This window comes from Mesoplodon bidens (assembly GCF_964165515.1).
Source record: "Mesoplodon bidens genome assembly, chromosome: 9".
Lineage (NCBI taxonomy): Eukaryota > Metazoa > Chordata > Mammalia > Artiodactyla > Ziphiidae > Mesoplodon > Mesoplodon bidens.
Window position 1 is genome coordinate 20,657,243 of NC_138166.1, and position 15,987 is coordinate 20,673,229.

At 55.6% G+C, this 15,987-nt stretch overlaps 1 protein-coding gene across 1 annotated transcript; it reads right to left on the minus strand.

Moving 5' to 3' along the window:
* Positions 1-3,343: 3,343 nt before the first annotated feature.
* DDX56 (DEAD-box helicase 56) lies at positions 3,344-13,009 on the minus strand. The gene is made up of 14 exons (XM_081243694.1): positions 12,935-13,009; positions 12,684-12,845; positions 11,776-11,936; positions 11,460-11,630; positions 11,256-11,346; positions 10,422-10,666; positions 10,038-10,157; positions 9,416-9,529; positions 9,224-9,318; positions 7,996-8,069; positions 7,767-7,856; positions 6,971-7,076; positions 4,018-4,091; positions 3,344-3,604 (listed from the first exon to the last, which is right to left on the minus strand). The coding sequence occupies exons 1-14, from the start codon at positions 12,992-12,994 to the stop codon at positions 3,527-3,529; spliced, it is 1,641 nt and encodes a 546-aa protein (XP_081099820.1). The 5' UTR covers positions 12,995-13,009; the 3' UTR covers positions 3,344-3,526.
* Between the last annotated feature and the right edge of the window lie 2,978 nt (positions 13,010-15,987).

Sequence of the window (15,987 nt, forward strand, 5' to 3'; positions counted from 1 at the left end):
CACATGTGACTATTATCTTTTTAAAATAAATCAGGTTAGTTTTTCAGTCTTTGCCTGTTTTGGTGACGACCACTTTGGTTTTCTTTTCATCCTCAGATGTGCCGGGTTCCCTCCCACCCGGAGCACTTACACACACTGTTCCCTCTCAAAACTGCTGTTCCCCCCACCCTTCCAGTCTCACCTGACTCCTCCAATTGGGTGAGGCCCCAGGTAACCCTCCTGGCACCATGGACGTCCCAGAAGGGTGCTAGTCTAGCCACCAGTGAGCTGGCTGGAGGGCCCGGCCCGCTCCCTCCTGCCCCCAGCAGAGCACCTGCACCTGGCAGCTCCAACAAGTGTTGGCAGAGCAGAAAGGTGCTTCAGGAGTCTGTAGCTTGGGGGAGGTTGGGATGCACTGAAAGCTTGGTTCTTGACCCTTCTAAAGCTCCTCCCATGCAGGGGCTGTGCTCTGTCCATCTCCCCTAGACCCGAGCCCACAGCCAGGAACACAGTGGCACCCATTCAAGCCTACGCGTGGGTGGGATTAGGCCAGCCAGGGGTGGAGAAAGTCCCTGCAATCTGCTGCCCCCTTTGCCGTGAGCTCTGTGCGTAGCCAGCCTGGAAACGGCTGGAAACAGGCCGAGCTTATCTGTTGCTCAATGAAGCTGAGCTTAAGGCAGGCTAATCCCACCTCTTTCCTTCCAAGCCCAGATCACCCATCACGTGCACGCCTGTGTCCCAGGGCCTGTCCAGTTCTGTTCTGGACGTGCTTATCAAGGGCACAGGTTTCGGTATCAGATACACAAGTTCAACCTCTGAGAGCCTGTTTCCCCACATGTAAATGGACAGGAATGCCTCCACCCAAGGCTGCGTGACTGAATGAGACATCCGTACACCCTCCCTCTGCAGACCCAGGGCACGGGGACACACCACTCTCTTCAACCCGCCCAATTCAGATCCCACCACGTGCCAGGGCCCATACCAGCTGAGCAAGGGTTATGTAAACACAGCCCAGGGTTATGTAATAAAGTGCCTAGGCTGGCACCTGCCCCATGCTGGTGAGAGGGCCAGCAGCGCTGCCTACTCCTCCACGGGCGTGGACAGCTGGGCCAGCCCGAGACACCAGAGCAGGCCTGTGCTGACCTCCAAATCCTGCCGTCACCTGCCTTGTGACCTTGACACCAGGTAAGTTCTGAGCCTCAGCCTCCTACCTAGGAATCGGGAGTAGACTTATGTTGGTAGAATGCCAACGTAGTACGGCTCTCGGCACACAGCCTGCATCTAGCACGCAGCCACCAGGCCCCAGCTCTGTCCCCAGGTGGGAACACAGCCCAGAGCAGAGGCCCCTTTGAGAAGGAACATCACTGGGGAAACCCGAGGTGCCCGCCCACTCTCCTGCATCTGGGCTGATTCTGGATGTAAGCTCATTGGCTGGGATGCCTGGAGGTGGCAGGGTTGGAGGAACAAGGAAGGTGACAGTGCAAGGTTGGCACACCATTGCAGAGCAGACAGCCTCCTCGATGTCCCGGGCTCTCGTGTCCCCAGGGCCAGGCCTCAGCTCCTCACCTGCCTTGGGCAGCAGGTGGGGAGGTCTTGGCAGGGACTGAAGGCAGCAGCCAGGTGGTGGCCAGAAAGCTCTCCAAGGCCGGCTCGTCCCACGCGCAGTGACACCCACAACGCTCTTGGTACAGTTCTGGGACCCAGCAGACAATCATACGCAGCCATCTTTGTTCAGCTCCGTTAAGGCGCCCGAGCCAGGGCAGACCGCAGGAATGCTGGCCGCATCGCACTGGCCGCTGTTGCACTCACTGATAATCCCACCCGAGCAGCAACCCCTACCACGCACACCCTGGCTCCCTGGAAATCCTCAGAACAGGAGCAGGAAATGTGGAGACCCCGAACCTGAGGTCCCAGCAACCCCAAGTCCCAGCACACCGTAACAGCAGCCAGAGACCCAGGCTCCTCCCGCCACGCAGACCAGCTGGCGCTGACGCCTGCTTTTCTTTCTGAAAGAAATACCCAAGTGCTTTTGACTTTCTTCCCCCAGCACAATCAAGGGCACTGAGTCATCAGCGTCCCGCCTCCTCCAGACAGCAGCTGGGAGGCCCGGATGTGGGTTGGGACCCTCTACTGTTAGAGCCTTGCAGCGGAGCTGAGAGCAAAGGAACAGGGCGTGTGGGCGTCCCACTGCCACTCGTGCATTTAAAACCCAGGTGGAGTCTGGCCCCCACAAGCTCCTGAGTGGTCCTGAGCTCACACCTAGCTTCTCCTTGGCCTTAACCTTGGCGCCGCCATCGCCATCATGCTAGGCGCCACTGACCACCGGCGCTTGGTAGCAGCAGCCGCAGTCGCCTGCACCAGCCCGCAAGTCCTCTCACGCCCCACTCCAGTCCCCGGCCCCGCTGGCGCTAGCCAGTCAATTCGCTGCTAGTCCCATGGGTCACATGAGACAGATGAGGAGTGTGATGCTCGCTGGGTGACATACTTCAGTAAGCCAGATACTGATGCTTCGGAATTGCATAAAGGGATGAACATGCTAGTTGGCTATGATCTGGTTCCAGAACGCAAAATCACTGCAGGCATGCGGACGCTTAAATGATCTTGCTAGTGCAGTTCGCATCTTAGAGGTTAAGGTCAAAGCAGGACCTCATAAGGAAATCTACCCTTACGTCATCCAGGAACTTAGACGAACTTTAAATGAACTGGGAATCTCCACTCCAGAGGAACTGTGCCTTGACAAAGTGTAAACCCCATGGATGGACTTCCCAAGGATTTACTGATAATGCTACTTGACTGTAAACAATCACCTGGAAACACTGATGATAACATACTACCTTACCTGAACAAGTTTTCCTTTTTGAGTACCGAACCATGTAACTTATCGATAACTTGGACTTGAATAAAAGGAAAATGAGTTTGAACTGAAGAAAAAAAAAAAAACCCACCCCCAGGTGTGCTGAACGGAGCAGAGAGCAGTTTGGGGAGGAGAGACAGCTGTCCCTGGCTGCCTGAGAGACTGGAAGGCTGCATTTACAACATGTCCGTACCTGGAGAAACAGGTGTCATCAGGAAGGACCATGTTCCCTGCAGGCGAGAAGTCGTTTCCAAGCTTCGGGGAAGGGAGGCTGTCAGCCTGATCCTAGACAGGAAGGCCGGAGCTGCGGGCAGTTAGGCCAGAGACCCAGAGGAGGGCAGGTGTCTCCTGGGCCCGAAGGCACCAGGTTGCAGCACTGCATGGCTGACCTCTTCTGGCCAAGGAGTCACTGTACACAGCAGGCAGAGAGCCAGGCACTGCTTACTGGAAGTGGTTTCTGATTCCCAAGGTTTCCAGGGATGGCCCCTTCCTACAGGCAGGAGGCACAAACCAGGGCAGCTAAGATTTTTATTCTGTTGTTAAAGGCAAAGCACCACCCTGGCCATAAATCTAGAGGGCCACAGTGCTGCCTGCCCCAAATCCAGTCCATCCAGTGCGGGAATCAAGTTCCCTCCAGGCTGGGAAGCCTGCTCCACACTCTGTGCTCAGCCCCGGGAGGGGCCCTGGACAAGCTTAGGAGGGCGCTGCTGTGGCTCCGTGCTTCTCTTCTCTGTGCCTGAAGCTGCGCAGTGGGTTCTGCGTTTTCACCTTCTGTGGGGGCAAAACTGTAGATTAGCTGTGGCGAGCGGACGTCCGTGTGTGCAAAAGGAGACAGACTCAGAGAAGGGGGTGCCGTTGCCACTTGGCAAGCCGTACAGGCCGTGAGCCAAGGACAGGAGCTGCTGTGGACACCGCAGGGGCCCACCTTCTTCCTCCTGTAGCTTGAAGGATGAGGAGGGCAGTAGGGACAGAACAGCAGGTCCCCCTTTGCTCCTGAAGCTGCCCCATGGGTGGCCAAGGGAGAGCTCCAGCACCCACAACTTTGATCAGTGGCCTGGAGTTTGGCGCCAGTCCTCAGGACTTCTCTCCTCCCTCCTGAGGGCAAGGGATGGCACATCCTGGCGACAATGGAACCAGGTGGGAGGGGAGCCCTGCAGCTATCACCGAGGCCCCAGGGGACATACCTTGGCCTTCTTAGAGGAAGGGGGCTTCTTCCGCTTCTTGTGAGGGCGGATGAGGCCACGAAGAGCAGGAGGAACTGGAAAAGATAGCTGGTTCAGCGGCCACTGCCCACCCCGTGCGCCAGCTCCAGCCCCTCTCCTCAGCCAGCGTCAGAGAACCCGCCAGCTCCACCCTCCAGCTGGCTCCTAGGGTGCTCTCTCCCACTCTGAGCCAGTGCCTGGCACTCCAGTCCACACTTAAAATGCCTAAGAACACACGACTATCTATTATCACACAGGCACAGGGCCAGAAGAACAGCTATCCCCAGGTGTGGGATTCTGGGGACTTTCACTGTCTAAAACACTTCTTTACAGTATTTAGATTTGTCACAGTAAGTATGTAACAGAAAAAAGAAAATGCTGGGACTTCCCTGGTGGTTCAGTGGTTAAGACTCTGCTCTCCCAATGCAGGAGGGGCCCAGGTTAGATCCCTGGTCAGGGACCTAGTTCCCGTATGCCGCAACTAAAAGCCCACATGCCACAACTAAAGATCCCACACGCTGCAACTAAAGATCACGCGTGTCACAACGAAGATCCTGCGTGCCACAACTAAGACCCGGTGCAGCCAAATAAGTAAGTATTAAAAAAGCAAAAAAAAAGGGGGGGCTTCCCTGGTGGCGCAGTGGTTGAGAGTCCGCCTGCCGATGCAGGGGACACGGGTTCGTGCCCCGGTCCGGGAAGATCCCACATGCCGCAGAGCAGCTGGGCCCGTGAGCCATGGCCGCTGAGCCTGTGCGTCCAGAGCCTGTGCTCCGCAACAGGAGAGGCCACAGCAGTGAGAGGCCCGCGTACCACAGGGAAAAAAAAAAAAAAAAAAGGAAAGAAAATGCTGCTGAAACAAAAAAACCCTACATGTGATTTCTTCCTTATGTGGCCCCTCCTCCCATATCCTTCCTCACCTGTCAGGCGCCACCATCACTGCTCGTGACCTGCTATGTGATCCCTGGGCTCTGCTGTCACTCCCAACTGCCCATGGCACAGCACAGGGTCCCATCCGGCCAGGCCACACAGGTCCTGACAGGCCTCTGGGCATCACACCGCCACACCCTCCCACGTCACCTTGACCCCTTTAGGTCACACGCTTTTGGCAATGACTTTGCTCCTTTGTGACAAAGAGGATGGAGTTCCCTCCTGAGGCAGGAGATAGATGGGCCCCAGGTTAGACATTTACAACTAGCCTCCAGTTTACACTTTGAAAATAAAGATAATAATAGGAACAGGATAAGCAGCTGGACTTTGTCTCCGGAATGGCAGGAACAGAGAGGGGTTAAGCGCTGCTTAGGTAAAAGATAAGGAGATCAGGGCTTCCCTGGTGGCGCAGTGGTTGAGAGTCCGCCTGCCGATGCAGGGGACACAGGTTCGTGCCCCGGTCCGGGAAGATCCCACATGCCGCGGAGCGGCTGGGCTCGCGAGCCATGGCCGCTGGGCCTGCGTGTCCAGAGCCTGTGCTCCGCAACGGGAGAGGCCACAGCAGTGAGAGGTCCGCGTACCGCAAAAAAAAAAAAAAGATAAGGAAACCACATATTTCTCATCCTTGGGGTCAAGGAGACCCCCCAGACTATGCATGAGCAAAACAGTTCCTCACGGGAGGGGGTGATAGACCATAATATGGTCTGCTAACCTCCCAAACACCCTCGTGCTGGAATCCATCTTGGCTAAAAGATGCACGCGCACATCCGGCAGGGCCCTGAGTCAGACCAGATATGGACCTGGAGCCAGATAAAGCAAGATGACTGGCCAGATGAAAACTGGAAAACTGCCTCCATGTAAGTGACTTAAAGCACCCCGAAAGCTCGCGGCTGGCTTGCGGTCTCTCTCCCTCTGAGCCCACCCACGCTTCTCTGCACCTATCCTCCCTCCTAATAAAACTTTACTTACCTCACTACTTTTTGCTGAGTTTTAAAGAATTGCTGAATTCTTTCTTCAAAGCAGACAAACGCCAGGGCCCTGCTCCTAGGCACTACTATCTCTGGCGGTCTGGGGCTAGCATACGCCGCTCTCACCACCACAGTCCAAGTGCGACTCCCGCTCAGGGAACTGAGGTCCCACCTCAAGCAGCCACACCCGAGAGCACTCCCACCGCCTCTGCCCCCTCCCTTCTCACTCCGCAGACCAGGACCCCGGCTGGTGTCCCCTCCAGCTCACTGGCCTGGGGGAACCTGGTATCTTCCCGTATCTCCTGGATCCTTCCCTTCCACTCGCTGGGGCCTCTCCTGCCACACCTGCCAGTTTATGCCAATCCAGGGGGGTGCTGGGGAAGGGGGCCTGCACTCACCACTCCTCTTCCCTAACCCACTTTAAGCATCTTCAGCATAAAAGTCACACATACCCGTTACCTAAGACACAAGGGACATCGTTACCCAGGTGTAAATGGAGCCAGGCTCCTGAACACCTCAGCTGGGCTTTGGCCTCCTCTACATCATAGAAACCATCTCAGGGTCCATTCTTGTCCTCACAGCTGCAACCCAGACATCCCTTGTCCCCACAAGGTCTGTTCTCTGTCCCCTCTGCCAACTGTTCTAGGGACTCCAGCCACCGCCCACCCCCCGGCTTGGCCCAGTCACTAATCCCGAGTCTTCTCCAGCTCAAGCAGCACTGCCTCTTACCTGTGACCCACCCCCCTGCACCTGGTCACTCCCTTCCACGCCCAGGCGGCTGCTTGGCCAGGTACTGGCTCGCTCTTTCACTGGGCCAGGCTCTGGAGCGAAAACCCCTGGCCTTGAATGCCCGGTTTCCTGTCTCCCCAACAGAGAGAGCAATGCCTACCCAGGAGGCTGTGTGGATGAGTTCAAGCGAGTGAACAGAGGTGCGTTTGTGTCTGTGTACATGCTTGCGGCCCAGTCCCCGTGGTCCTGTGTCAGCCCAGTGCACGGCAGCTGAGGGACAAACGCCCACCCCGTCCCCCAGCCCTGCTTACCCAGGTAGTCAGGGACATGGCCCAGGTGAGGCTTCACCACAGCGGGGTGCAAGGGTAGGTCGTGCCGCAGCAGCTGGAGATCCCTGGGGTTGTCTTCAAAGTACGTCTGGCGGGGGAGAGAAGCGGGCACTGCAGGGTCAGTCCTCCTTTTGCAATTTCACAGGGGAGTTTCTGAACAGGTAATCGGTCTTTCAGAATTTCAAGGGCTAAGGTTTCACACCGCCTTCATCTGTGGTCACCTGGTCCCCCTCCAGAGCCGCTCCTGATCTGGTTTCTCACCGCCCCTCACGTGCTCTGCACATGTGGGAAGGCATGTCTCCCCATTCCCACTCCCCTTGCTGTGGGGAGGTCAGGAGGCTGCCGCACCCTCCTCACTGATCATCACCCCACGGGCCGTCCTGCACTGACACACAAACAGCCACCTCTTCCTTTTCTGTGTAACACGCACCGCGTGGATGCACCCGACTTGGCTTCCCGCGTCTCTGTGGAGGACTCCCGGGTGTTTCCACCTGGGGAGTCATGACGAACGCGGGCACACGTGCGACTGTGCACCTCAAGAGAATAAACTCCAGGAGCTGTGATTCTGATGGACATGGCCACTGTCCACCACAGAGGCCAGGCTGATTCACCTCCCAACAGGACAGCTGGCGTCCTTCACCCGCTCTTGACCTGTTTCCTCCCCACTGACCTGCTGAAGGCGCAGCTAGCTGTCCAGTTCACTGCCCCTCACACTCATAGCTGGGCCAGCCTCCTGGAAGGGTGATGCCCTGGAGCCTCCCTCCCCACGGCCCCTCACCTTGAGCTTCTCGGAGTGCAGAAGCTCCTCCTTGATCTCCTTCAGCCTCGCCTCGCGGATGGCTTGTTTAGTCACTGAGCGCATGGCGTCCTGGGGGCAGACACCGAAGGTCAAGACGGAGGGGCTGTGAGCCAGCCCTCGTGCCGTTCCGGGGTGCTCAGCAGCAAGGGCCTGACGCTGGGTCCTAGAGAAGCTCTGAGCACTCCCGTCCCCAGGGGGCCCTGCTCACCCTGCAGCGGTAGCGGAAGCCCTCGATCTCCTCCATGCGGAACTGGTAGGGAAGCAGGACGGGGGCTCCACTCCCTGTGGAGGAGACGGCAGTGAGGCTCCCCCGGGCTGAATGCTCAGGCTGGGGTCTAGTGGGGGCCTACTGCTTAGAGGTAGGGGTGAGGCACCCCTCACCCTGGGGCGAGGCAGCCGGGGAGCCAGCCCACTCCTTCCCTGAAGCGCACACGTGCGCAAAAACACCTGGGTCTCACGGACGCTTCGCAACTGGCGATCCACTCTGCTGTGGCCAGGGCGACTTGTTGTCCCCACGTCCTGGGTTCCTGTCACATCTCTCAGCCTCAGGACCTGCCCCGCCCACTCTCCTCCTTCGAGGCTACTCCAGCCACCAGGTACCCGTGATGGCAGCCATGGAGCACTGAGGAGCACCAGCCCTCTCCGTCAGACACCCGTCTGTCATAGTAGCGCCCTGGGTCACTCGATGTTTACGACAAAAGAAAACGGGGCGGGGGTGGGGGTTGGCGGTGCAGCAGGGGCTTCACCCATTTCAGGTAAGGAAACCAGGGCACAAAGAAGCAAGGCCCAGAGTCGTCCCTCAGAAGCAAGGCCCAGAGTCATCCCTCGATCCCTCGTCAAGCGGTGCCCCAGGCCACCTTCTACACAAGCCCAGGGCTCAATGCCAGGTGGTGAGCATGTCCTTTCTTGGCCCATGTGGCGAGCAGCAGTGAGGCCCCACAAGAAGCCCAGGCTGGACCCTCCACCCATAACCTGCTGGAGGGTGGAGCAGCCCTGCCCAGCCCCGGCTAGCATGCTCTTCCTGCAGCCTGGAACGCCGCCCGGCTGCCCCGCTACAGCATGACCTCCCGAAGGCGCCAGCGCAGAAACCCCCCAGCAGCCCCCTCTCCCAAGGTCTCGTCTGAGATGCCACCAGTCCCACCCTGTCTCCCAAACCTCTTCCCTTGGCCCTTCTGCCCCGTGAGGCAGAGAATAAACATGACTTTGGCCAATTACATGACGGCTCTGGACCTCAGCTGGCTTGACAGTGAAGGGGGACAGTGCCTGCCACCCAGGGAAGGGCAAGGACAGGTGGAGGGACGTGACGCACAGCATGGCCAAGTGTGCAGGTGGCTGCTGCTCGTGCCGGTGTCCCTGCTGCCATCACCACCACCGGGTCTACGGTGTCATGGCAGAAGCCTGGCCCTGGCACAGGCCAATGAGAGCTGGGCTCTTACCTCCGCTGAGAAGCTCCTCGATCTTGCCCAGATGGGACTGCTCCGTGGGCAGCACGAAGGTCAAGACGATGCCTGGGTTGTTGGCACGTGCCGTCCTGCAAGGAGAGACGGCCCAGCCCGTGTCTCTGGCTATGTGTCCTGCAGTGTGCCCTCCGTCCAGGTGCCCAGCCCGCCACGCCCCAGTTCTCCTACCTGCCGGCCCGATGTATGTAGGCCTCGGGGGTTGGGGGGAGATCAAAGTTGAGCACAGCACACACGTGGTGGAAGTCTATGCCGCGGGCCACACCAGCCTCCGGATCAGCGGCCCTGCAGGAAAACTCCCCGACCTCAGACAGACCCCTCCTCTCCTCCAAGGCCACGTTCTCAAGCTTATTTGATCAGCAAAATCTCTACACAAAGCCTTGTATGGAACTACAGGACCCTGACACGTGTAAGACTCTTAAGCATCAGAACGGGAACAGGAACTAGGGTAGTGGGGGCAGCCAAACCGGGCTCTGACCTCAGCTCTGGGGCAACACTGCCCACAGGCAATCGGAGAACAATTCCCAGCCAGCCAACCCGTTAGGCAGACAGAGACTGGGGACTCCTCTTTCCCCCTAAGAAAGATCCTTCCCAAAAGTCACAGCCACTGGACGCTGGGCCACCTCCCCTCACAGGATGATGGCACGCCAACAAACCAGGCCGTCTGGCCCTTCATGCTGCCCACGGAGCACGCGTGTTGGCCCTTCACTCCCTGCCCCCATACTCAGTCTTCTGAAAGGCTGAAAAGCGGGTCTCCCTGGGGAGGGCTGGGAGGAGAGAAGTGTGGACTCACCTGTTCCGCTTGGGTCCTTTGCCCCGCTGCTTGCCCTTGACTGGAGGCCCCAGAACTTCAGCATCTGTTGCTATGACGCAGTCATAGAAGCCTTGGTTGAACTGTGAGATGATGTGGCACCTGTGGCCCGAGAGCAGACGGAAGTGAGCCCCAAGAGCAGGCTGGAGGTCCCTCTCCCGCCCCCTGCCTGGTCATAACGGTCACCCTTTCCGACTCTTCCCTCTTCTTCAACTCTTCCCCGACTTAATCTTTGTGCCTCAACCTCCTCAAATGAAGATGGAATTAGAGTAGGTACCGCAGAGTTGAGACAGATTAAGTCAGCGAGGATCAGGCAAGCCCAGAGCCTGGGCACCATCTTCAACCAAAACATGGGAGATGGCACACCTGGAGCGCAGTGGGAGCTCTCCATTGAGCACACAGGCGGGGATGCTGAACTGCTCCAGGAACAGGCGCAGCCGGTAACTCCGCTCCATCGTGTTGACAAAGAGCAGAGACTTTCCCCGAATCAGTGACAGCTTGAGCAGGGCGTACAGCAACAGAAATTTGTCTTCCTCAGTCTCACAGACCACCTGAAACTGCTGTAACTGGTCTGGCCCTGGCAGCTGGGACTCCTGTAACTTGAGGGTAACCTAGGGGAGGACAGGCCTGTGGTCAGGAAAGAAAAGAGGACAGAAATGCTACTGCAAGCCACTGGCTCACCAACCACAGCACAAACGGGTTAGTGCAGGGCACCGTGGGTCCCCTCCAACTGTGTAATGTAAGAATTCAAAGCACGCTAACCGTTGTAGTGTACAGAGAACATAAAACTACACACAAACGTTTGGGGCACAGAACAAAGAGAAACACTATAAATGACTGTAGTGAGGAGAAAACCCCTATAGCAGCAATCTTTCTGAAGAGTAAAGTTCACATAAGGTAAGAACTTTAGCCCTGCTGCTCAAAGTAGCCTTTGAGCAAACCCCCCGCCTTGGGGGTCCCTTCTCAGGCTTTAGGCAAAGCATGGTTTGAAGCCCCCAGCGGACATCTGGAACTACATAGTGATTTTAGGTTGGGGGATAGAGGGATGGTTTACAACTACCGGCTTCTAGCACATCAGAATCAGGAATGCTAAACCCATAATTTCCCACCCCAAGTAACAAAGGGTTCCTTTGAGAAGGGAAAAGCAAGTCCTTTTGAGTATCATGTCAACGCCTCCAGATGCTTCCACAGGGCCCTTACCGGGTTATGCAGTACCAGCTCCTTGAGTGCTTGTACATCCTCATTAAAAGTAGCTGACATCAGAAAAGCCTGGTAAATCCGGGGCAAGTGACTAAAATGAAACAGAGCCCCATCAGACGCCAGCTCCAAAGCCTACAACTGTGGCAGATGAACTGGCCCCCTCGCTCTAGGTCCTAGTGTCTATTCACAACCCCTTTTCCTTACCAGAGAAGACTCTTGAGTTCCTCCTCAAAGCCAAAGGAGAAAAGAAGATCAGCCTCATCGACCACCAGCAGCTCCAGGGAGTCTTGCAGTTTCAAGTTGTCTTGTTGCAAGTGGTTTAATATGCGGGATGGGGTCCCCACCACTACATCGGGCTTCTCCATCAGCACGGCTCTGCAGGTGGGCAACACCTCAGTATTGGGGAGAGGGTAGCAGCTGGGACCTCACCCTGGATTAGCCCTCTTTCTTGCTGCACACAAACCCAAACCCACATCCCAGTGCAAACTCATTCCCCTACAGCCCTGTTGCTTTCACCCACCTCTGAGAGGCTGAGTCTTCAGCGGCTGAGACATTGGCCACCCGGATGTCTCGAGCACAATAGGCAGCCAGCTGCTGAATCATGGACTGGGCCTGCCGTGCCAGTTCCTTGGTCGGCACAAGGACAAGGGCTCTCACAGCTTGCTCTACCGCGGGGCCTGTCTGCAAGAGACGAATTAAAGATTTCAACCAGGGCTTCCCTGGTGGCGCAGTGGTTGAGAGTCCGCCTGCCGATGCAGGGGACGCGGGTTCGTGCCCCAGTCCGGGAGGATCCCACACGCCGCGGAGAGGCTGGGCCCGTGAGCCATGGCCGCTGAGCCTGCACGTCTGGAGCAAGACTTCAGCCAGTCGGTTCATGTCATCACGGCCACCGCATGCTTTTCTCTACCTCTTCCAGACAATCTGACCCACTGCTGTGACTTCCTCACAACAATCCAGCTGTGGTCTGGTCAACCCTTCACTTACTTTACCCACCTCAGAATGTAGATAGAAGACTCGATTTTCCCAAGCACTGACCCCAAAAAGGATAACTTACTTTATGGTTACAAAGTTACTTAAAATGTACCAGTTACGACACTGGGTTTTCACAATAATCCTACAGATGAGAGGAGAAAATGTGCCTACTTTTTATAGTATAAACAAGAGAAAGCGATTTACTCAAGATTACACAAAGAATGGTGGTCGCAGGGCCCGGACTTAGAACCCAAGTAACCTGAATCCCAGGCCAGAGCGTTTTACCACAAAACCACCAGATTCTCTCAGACCACGCTTCACGGATAAGGGGTCAAAAGAAAACCCGGTTCTTGGGAAAGACTTGGGTGCGTGCGGGGGGCGGGCACAGCTTTCCAAGAGGGCACAACGCAACTCAGACGCCTGCTGCTCCCTTTCTCGGCCCCTCCCCCGACTCACCGCCTTCTTGTGGAGCAGCAGCTGCAGCATCGGAATGGCATAAGCGGCGGTCTTCCCTGAACCCGTGCGGGCCCGGGCCAGGAGGTCCTTCCCCTCCAGGGCCAGTGGGATGGCCTTTTCCTGGATCAGCGTGGGTCGCGACCAGCCCAGGTCGGTAACGGCCTAGAGGAGACAAGGGACGGCTCAGGCGGCGCGCTGCCCTGCCGCCGCCCCTCTCCACGTCGGCCCGGCTCCTCAGCGCCCCCCGGTACCTGTAGGAGCCGGTGGTCCAGGCCCATGTGTTCGAAGCCCAGCGTTTCGGGATCCTCCATGCTGCTGCTCTGTAGTGACAGCGCGCACGCGCGACAGGAAGAGCGCGCGACGACGCGTGGGCTGTTCAGAGCAGCACCCAATCAGCTTCAAAGGAGTCAGCACGTCCCGGAAGCCATGGCTTCTGGTGTTACCCGGGGTGCGGCGGCTGCGGCGGCTCGTGCGGCGCGGGGTCTCGGGGAGGGGCGGCGAGGGGCGGCGAGGGGCGGGGACCCGGACAGCCGCCCCCCCTTCGGGTCCTCGCCAGTTCCCTGACACGACCTCCAAATGGCGTGCTAGGTTAAGGTTACCAGCGGCAGGGGCAGCCTCGCCCTAGCAGTAATGCCAGCATTAGTTATATTGACAAATACATCAATGTTTAGAGTGCTCGTCTGTGTACTACCTAAGAACAGGCATGCTGCTGGTGGTAGCTTACCACGTTTGGGAAACACTGGTGAGTCCTGCGCCCTTTCCTACCATTATGCCTCTGGGGGATCTCTGTCAGGTTTATGTGTAAGCACTAATCGCTCTGCCACCTACTGTACTCAGGAAAAGTGCACCAGCATATGTGTTCCAGGGCTGTTTGCCTGTAGCAGTGGTGGGACCCGTGGGAATCTGTAACGGGGCAATGGCTTTGAGAGTAGAAAGCGACGCTGGGTGTACCAGCATATAACAGAGGTCACCGAGGCTGGGCTAAGGTTCAGGGCCACAGGCAATCCAAAGGACAGGCTATAGCAATTGGATCGTGCAAGGGTGAAGGTTGGAAGAATGAGTGGCACGAGAAACAAAAAGGTAGGTTGCTCTGGGGTTCCCAAACCTAGCAGCCCATGTTGCCTGCACAGCTTGGTTTAAAATAAGAATTCCTGGGAGTTCCCTGGTGGCCTAGTGGTTAGGATTCCGGGTTTTCACCCGGTGGCCCAGGTTCAATTCCTGTTTGGGTGAACTGAGATCCCACAAGTGGTGCAGCACAGCCAAAAAAAAAAAAAAAAAAAAAGGATTCTTAGTCCCCACCTGTATTAGTTTCCTATTGCTGCTGTAACAAATTACCATAAACTTAGTGGCTTAACACAAACTTATTATCTTATGGTTCTGTAGGTCAGAAGTCTGATGAGGCCTCACTAGGCTGAAATTACAATGTTGGCAGAGCTGCATTCCCTTCTGGAGGCTCTAGAGGAATAATCCCTTTTTTACCTCTCCCACCTTGGCTTGTGGCCCCCTTCCTCTGTCTTCAAAGCTGTTAATGGAGGGTTGGATCCTCACCTCGCATCGCTGTAACTTTCTTTTGCCTCCCTCTTCCATTTTTAAAGAACCTTTGTTATGATATTGGGCCCACCCCAATAATCCAGGATAATCGCCCTATTTTAGAGGCAGATGATAGCAACCTTAATTCCTCTTTGCCGTGTTTGGTAACATAGTAACAGGTTTCAGGAATTAGTACATCTAATTGGACATCTTTGGGAGGCTATTATTCTGCCTACCACACCACCCCAAACATAAACCTACTTAATCAGCTGGACCTGAGTGTTGCCCAGGAATCTATATGGACGAGTTTCTCACATGACCCTATGAATCTACTCTGACATGGGCCCAGCACGAGAGCCAGAGGTTAGGCTCTGGCTGTTGTTAGGGTGAGAACTGAGAGCAATTCATGCACCACAGGTAAAGTGGGGCTGGGACCAAAAGATGGAGGTGGGGACTGCCAGTCCTAGTGAGAGCTGGGGACTGGGCCAGGGATGATGGGATGAGTAGAATGGCTCCTACGCCCCACCCCCTTTTTGTGGTAAGGAGGTAGAAGACTGTTTGATAAGGGTGTTATATAACCTAAGAAAGCAAGACTTTCAGAATGGAATCAAGGTAGTATTGGGGGGAGAAAAATCACCAGAATTCCTTGGACGTAGCCGAACTTTCAAAAACATTTTCCTAGGCCATAATGTGTCTGAATACCACAAACCAGTATGGAAATCCTTCTTTTCCCCATAGCCACCACCTATTAGCCTGTCCTCTGGCAATCGAGATTCCAGGTGCCCATCAGTGTAAAGGTGTGCTATACTCCACCTTTGTCCTCACTCCACTCCCCTTCCTATGAAAAAATTCACAGGAGGAGAAACTGAGGACACACTGATGTATCAGCATAATTAAGATGCACAGCTGGACAGACTGTTGAAGGCCACCCCAGCACTTCTGTGTAGTTTCCTGTATTCCCACAGTCCAGGCTCCAGTGTCTGATTTGCTGGCTAGACTCCTAGTAACAGCCACAGAGCAGAAATGTGTTCCCTTCCTGACACATCCCATGCTGCCCAAGAGGCTCAGGCCAGAGGTCCACACGCTGACTAGTTCCAAGGCTACCTGATTTTCCCTGTGTTAATTCTATGAAGACAATTAAGAACTATTTTAAATATCCAAAGAATTTTGGAAGAGTCATTTATGGCATTTCACCTCACTGGACCGTTAACGTGGCCATCCAGAATTTGAATTTTTAAAATATCTACAAAAATATTAAATGACAAAGCCTATAAAACTAAATTGCATATACTTCTTTAAGTACAAATAGGTACACACATGGAATAGTATAGAACGTAAAGAGAAAAACAAGGGCAGAATTTAGTTTTGTACGTCAGATAAATAATGTATTTTAAATAAATAAAACCACGAAATAAAACGTCAAGAATGGGCAACTAAGGGCATTAAGCTTTATACAGCAGAAGGGCATGAGGGAAGTACACTAAGATGTGTTTAAGTTTATGATTCCAGGGAGCTAAGAAACCGGTACGTAATCTCCTCACAGTATTCCTTGCTGACAGGTCTACTTGGTTGACCTCTGTGAATGGCTGAGCCACCACCCTGTCCATTCCCACAACCCCGGAGTCTCCAGTCAGGCCAGGCTCTAGCACCACAAGCCCACATGCTGAAATCCACTCCGGGTCAGCCGCAGAGGCACCCAGACCAAGAGCCTTTCCTCCATTTCCCTTTGTTCCTCCCCTCTGCCCACAGCCTCTTATTTCATTTCAAACACAGC

Coding starts and splice junctions, on each gene's coding strand:
- DDX56 (XM_081243694.1), bottom strand. CDS start 12,994: ATGGAGGATCCCGAAACGCTGGGCTTCGAACACATGGGCCTGGACCAC. Junction 11,937..12,683: donor TGCTGCTCCACAAGAAGGCG/GTGAGTCGGGGG, acceptor CGTCTCTTGCAG/ACAGGCCCCGCGGTAGAGCA. Junction 10,158..10,421: donor GAGCTCCCACTGCGCTCCAG/GTGTGCCATCTC, acceptor CTCGGGCCACAG/GTGCCACATCATCTCACAGT.